The following is a 6137-nucleotide window of genomic DNA, read 5'->3' as shown; positions in this document are numbered from 1 at the left end:
TCGTGCCTCTTAGTTTTGCGTTTCACTGGTGATGCAACCCGTTGATATCGGGAGACACTTAAACAGGAAAACACGCGAGCGCCGCTGCGTCGAGTGTCGGCCGCTCTATCGCGTGGCGAGTTACCCTCGCCTCGACCACTTGCTGCCTCGTTTCCTTTGGGAAACGGAAAGGAGCAATTCCAGGAATCGAGCGACTGGGGAACACGGTCGCGGCGCACGATTCGCGCATGGGAGATAGGGATGTACCCGGGTTCTGCTCGGGTTTTGCGCGTGCGACGAGATCGATGACGCGATCGCGGCGTAAATCGCGTTCACCGCAGATGAAGCGATCAGACGTCACGTTGGAGGCCGTGTGCCATTGGTGGAGGTGCTGACGGGCCTCCGTCAAGCTCGTGCTTGATCCTGACTCATGTGGTGTTTATCTCTCGAGTCGACAATAAAATGTCCGTGGGCGAGCGTGCACCCCACGCACCCAACGATCATCGGGATCGACCCCTTTCGATACTCTGAGGTCCCTGGCCACTCAGCCGTGTGATCGATGTTTGTCGGTAACGATGCAAAATTGGCCGAATGAAAGTCTGTAGGGATGCATCGAATGATCGAGTCTAGAGTCCGGAGGTAATTTGGAAGAGTAATTTGGCATTTGGAAGAAACCCCTTCGAAGTTTGATTAAAGGGATTTGTGGAAGGGTTCTTATCCGTCATTAAAAAAGGATAAATCAGGTGATGTCACAAAAATCAGGGAATATTGCAAAAATCAGGGAATATCGCAAAACAGGAAATATTACAAAAGTTAGGAAATATCTAAAAAATCAGGAAATATCTTAAAAAATCAGGAAATATCTTAAAAAATTAGGAAATATCACAAAAGTCAGGAAATATCACAAAAGTCGGGAAATATCACAAAAGTCGGGAAATATCACAAAAATCGGGAAATATCACAAAAATCGGGAAATATCACAAAAGTCGGGAAATATCACAAAAGTCAGGAAATATCACAAAAGTCAGGAAATTTCACAAAAGTAGGGAAATATCACAAAAATCGGGAAATATCACAAAAGTCAGGAAATATCACAAAAAATCAGGAAATATCACAAAAATCGGGAAATATCACAAAAATCGGGAAATATCACAAAAGTCAGGAAATATCACAAAAATCAGGAAATATCACAAAAATCAGGGAATGTCACAAAAATCAGAAAATGTCACAAAACCGCTTTATCGAGAAAATTAAGTGTTCTGTCCCAGTGCAGAGTGGACATTACCTGTTTTTAACAAGTACACTGAAACTTTAACGTGATCTTACGGGGGAATTTGAACTTTATAAACCTTTGTGATTCGACAGTTCTGAAGTCGCAGTTGCCACCAACAAAATAAAAATATGCTGTAAATCGCAAAATCGCGAAAAATAGACATTCCTCTTTCATTCCCCCTACCCTTCATGTATCACCCCTCGTTGTACGAGAAATTGATCTTGTATTCTGATGAAACAACCAGTGGAGGTAACAGATATTATTATTTCCCTTTGAATCTTAGAAGCGAAGTTACTACGCATCTCCTTTATCACGCAAATACGCATTGACCTTTAAATCTCGATAAACAAATGCGTGTTTTAGTATCACCATCGTTTCTCTACGCAATATTATCGATGAAACTTTTATGGATTTCAGGAGTTTAATGATTATTGCGTCACGCATTGTTGCGGCGAAAAGATTCCCAAAACTTGACGATTTTAACGATCTAAGACTATTTTATTTCATTGAAATTACATTTGTTTTTAGTGAAATTCGGGAGATTTAATGCGATGCGTAAAATGTTTCTTACGTTATGGTAGTAAACATAGCGATTCTCAGTCAGCACTGTAATTTTTCAAACTTGTAATCAATGCTTCACGAGCTTGGCAAATGATTTACATCGCAAGTTGTGCGTAGAAGTGAGACAGGTCATGGCTATATTGTGTAAAGAATAATACAATTTTTTTAGTTCGAATGGAATTATTGGTATCTCAGTAAACATTAAATGTCGAATTTAATAGCAGATATAGATCATTCTAATTTGAATTTGACTCGAAATCGAAATTGTTTCGGCTAAGAAGCAGATTTCAACGGGACTCGAATATTCAATATTTGAGCGTGGCGAACATTCTTATGAAATATAAGAAGCAAAATATTTTTCAGGCACGACACTCGGCACGTGACAAAATCGTTACAACGGCCAGCAGAATACATCGATAACGGTGGAAAGACGTAACAATACGTCGAATGTTTCGTAACATGAAGTTGCGACGAAACTTTTGATGCCGAGAATTATTTACCCGATAACAACAGGATAACAGACCGAAGATAACACCATGTTACAAAACAAACATGCTGAGTTTTCCAAATATTTTTCAGCATAACGCATAGATACCAGAATTTTAAACACTCATCTCTTCGAAAACATTCAGAATATTTCCTTCTCAATTTCGTTTTTGGAAAACAAGTAGGTAATTCGGAAAGGAAAAGTCCCTTCGATTTCTCAAATATTTGAAGAACAAACTATGGAAACTACAACAGTAAAGATAATTTTAATCATCCCTTATTCAAGCTCACCAAAAATCTCGTTTCCCCGTTTAATTTCAACAGAATAAAAGATTCTTTCTGCACAGCCAATACACCAAAAAAAATTCACCGTTCGATCCATTCAAGCTTCTGAAAAACGTCCTGTGCATATCTTAATTTAAACCGATCGAACGAATATCCGAATGCTTGGAAAAGTCAACCCTTAACATCTCCACTAGTCTCTTTCCACCTGAACGATACTAAAAAAAAAAACACAGAAAACCAAGCTGCTGCCCTTTTCCATTTTCATGCCCTCGCCACTCGCATTCACCCCCTGTACACCCTCCTCCCCGTGCTTTATCATCGAACGCGATCGTTCGCTGAATCGATCTCCCAAGCCGAACGCAGAAGGATCGTCTAGATACCTCGAGCACCTTGACTTCCCTTCAAACAAATTCAAATATTCAATCACTAGAACGCATCAGCCGGATAATCAACCACCGAACAAAACGAGCCTCCATCCCCTGGAACTTCGAGCGTTCGCATATTTCGAGTCCTCGAACAGCCCTAATTATTACAACTTCCCATCTCCCGTCCCCAGCACCAAGTCTCTCTCTCTCTCTCATCCTCTCTCGTTCCATCCCAGCACAACCGCCACCCGACGCCCCCGCCCCCGACGCAGCCGGCACCTAGCTCAGCCTATATAAACTGCCGGCATCTCGAAACTCTCCTCATTCTATACGAGGCGTCGGTCTATGTATAAAGTCGAAAGCAACACGGAATACCGCGTACGAGCACGCGTGCACTTGTTTGAATTCGAATCGCCAGCCCCCAGCAGCAAGCCAAGGCAGTCGAAGACCGCGAGCCCTCGCGAGAAGTGCGCATCCTTCTGCTGTCCCGTCTCTGGTGGAGTCGCCGCGCGGGGATTCGTCCGAGACCCTGCGTCCCGTTCAGGAGCCACGAGAAAAAGGACGCGAGAGAAGCGAGGAAGAGAAGAGGCCTCTCGAAGGAAGCTTGCGCTCATCCCTTAGCCAGTTATCCTAGCTGCCCCGTAGGCCAACGACCGAGGCGAGGACTCCAGGCGCCGAACGAGCAAGATGAAACTAATACTGTTGAAATTGGTCGCGGTGCTGGTGGCGGTCCTCTACGCCGCCGATTTCACGGACTCCGCGGCGGTGAAGTCCGAGGTAAGCGACGATACATCGTAGCCGGGGTGATCCGCGCGGGGCGGGCGAGACGAAAGCCGATTCTTAGATCGAGGAACGCGGCCGTGGATCCCGGCTCTGGATTGCCGGCTCGCGTGCACGCCGCGGTGCTTCTTATCCCTTGGCCTCCGCGAACCTTCTTATTCTCCTAGAAAAACTGCGCTACTCTGTAATAACGGAACCCCTTCGGATGTCGGTACGAAATACGCGAAGGCAGTTTTTATTTATTTTTTTATTACTATGTTACACTCGCGAGGCTGGTCGCGTGCAATGCTGCAGCCGTCGAAACGCGAGTCTACGGTTAGGGGCGAGATGTTGCGGCAGAAAATTATCTTAGAGGAGTAATGAGCTTCCACTGCGAATCGTGTCGAATAGAAATGCGTTTTAGACGTTGCAACTGTATGCCTGATGCAATTGAAAATTTAAATGGGATGTTTGATAGACTACGTATCGATTATGCAGATTTGGAATCAAGGAATCGCGTTTTAACGCGATTTTAAAGAAGCAATTATCTATTCGGCGAAATAAAGAGATTCGAGTAGGTATTTATAGCCGAAGGCGACGGTTAAATTGATTCATTCAGGGACTTGGAATTATTTAGGAAGGGCAAAGGGAAGTTTTCTTCTTCGGGGAAAATTAGATTCGAATATTTTCTGTGTAAACTTTTTGAGAGAAGGGAGACACGATGTTTAAGGGAGTTGGTATGCGATTGCTTGCAGGACTTTGCGGAGCAATTGCGGAAAATCGTTCACGATGAGTACCCAGATAGTATGAGGACTCAAAGGGCCACCGAGGGTGAATACGAGCCGAAACGGTATTGCTACGATACACCTTGCGGATGGAACACCTACAACCCTGCTACTCGCCGCAGCACCCTTTTCATGCCAAACACGTAAGCTACATTTTCTCGTGTTTGTATTTAACTAGCTTTACTACTCGGCTTCATCCAAAATTTAGATTCTGATTTTATAAAAAAAATTTTTTTGTGAAAATAGTCTAATTCGTCTGGATTAGCTAGGTATAATGAGCTGGGACACATTTAGTGGCCCCAGAGTTTACCGTTCGAAAGTTTTTAGGGGCAAACACTTTGTGCTTTATATATTCAAATTACCAATATGAAGGATTTACTTAGCTAGTATTGTTAGTATATATGATGCACCAGTGCTGGATTAACCAGTAAGCACGTGCCTTGGGCGTCAGAAGGGGCCATCATAGAAGTTTCTGAATTTTAAAATCTAAGTTTTGTTAGAAACACTTTTTAGTCAAATTATCAAAAATGCCTAAAAAATCGTACATTGCGTTGAAGTGACCACCCTGTATAAGGGGGTTGCAAAATCTTTGAAGCGCTTTGGGCCTCCGAAGGGCTTAAACCGTCAAACGATAAGCTTTGCAATTAAACAATTACAGTAACTTCGAGATTAATTTCAAATCACAGCTATGATATAGAAATATTGTTTAAATAACTCTGGTGGAGCATGTTGCAAATCGATCAAGCGATCGCGTAAGCGATTATGTACCGCAGCTCAGTAAAGCAAAACAACGAAACAACTCGATCTTTATGAATGAACTGTGATAATAACCCCGCGGAGTAAGAAGCAACAAACATGCTTTTATCGTTTATCAATGAATTTGCGACGCATGTTTAATCTTTAATGGTTTGCAACGCGACCAAGAGTTATCACCAGTGAGGGGACCAATAGTAAGAGCGCAATTTGTAAATAAATATCGACATCCGACAGATTTTAATTTAACGTATTTACGAATACATTTTCGAAGCTAATAGGAATAATTGTACGTTTCACCTTCCTCTAAATAATTCATAAAAACTTATGCAGTCTACTGAATGTTAAGAAAATAAATATTTAATAATAAATTGATTGATATTTCCATGTGTAGTTAGAGTAGAACTTGATTCCATCATTGGTTGGCACACACTTTAAGTTATTAATATTAAAAATGGGTTTCAAGTAATTTCGTTCATATATTATCGACCCAACATTACGCCCAGGGTTTGAAATAATATTAATTATAACACTTCAAATTTAAAAAAATTCCAAATTCTACGTTTAATTTAGTACAAAAGTTACACCTTAATTTCTGTATATGCAAATTTCTGTTGACCAAATATCTCCACAGATATAACCTACGCAGAACACTTGAGAAAGGAATAAACCAGAGAATAGGGTAAACGCACCAATAAATGAACACTTAAGGCTAATGAATGAACACTATTATAAAATTATGTTTGCAGCGCGATTGACTCCACGTGCTGCAAAAATTGTTTGGATCTGAAGCAAGAAATTACAAGAAGTCTCTAATTAATTAGTTGCTTCTTTTAATAACTTATTTTACTCATTTTAATAAAAAATGTCCATTCACTGGTACGTGTTCAT

General features: G+C 41.5%; 1 protein-coding gene and 1 long non-coding RNA gene across 2 annotated transcripts in view; one reads left to right on the top strand and one right to left on the bottom strand.

Annotated features, from left to right (window-relative positions):
- Window positions 1-3264: 3264 nt before the first annotated feature.
- Window positions 3265-6137, top strand: part of LOC143374521 (uncharacterized) — a 5231-nt gene continuing 2358 nt past the window's right edge. Inside the window, exons 1-2 of the mRNA XM_076822705.1 lie at window positions 3265-3726; window positions 4464-4636. Of these exons, the coding sequence (XP_076678820.1) occupies window positions 3637-3726; window positions 4464-4636 (263 nt within the window). The 5' untranslated portion in view covers window positions 3265-3636. The remainder of the gene's footprint in view (window positions 3727-4463; window positions 4637-6137) is intronic.
- LOC143374523 (uncharacterized) lies at window positions 4424-5374 on the bottom strand. The gene is made up of 2 exons (XR_013086678.1): window positions 4856-5374; window positions 4424-4749 (listed from the first exon to the last, which is right to left on the bottom strand). It is a non-coding gene; the product is annotated as an uncharacterized LOC143374523 (long non-coding RNA).

The sequence above is a fragment of the Andrena cerasifolii genome, chromosome 11, assembly GCF_050908995.1.
Source record: "Andrena cerasifolii isolate SP2316 chromosome 11, iyAndCera1_principal, whole genome shotgun sequence".
Classification (NCBI taxonomy): domain Eukaryota; kingdom Metazoa; phylum Arthropoda; class Insecta; order Hymenoptera; family Andrenidae; genus Andrena; species Andrena cerasifolii.
Note: the sequence above shows the minus strand (reverse complement) of the source record. Positions and strands in the feature narration are given on the sequence as shown.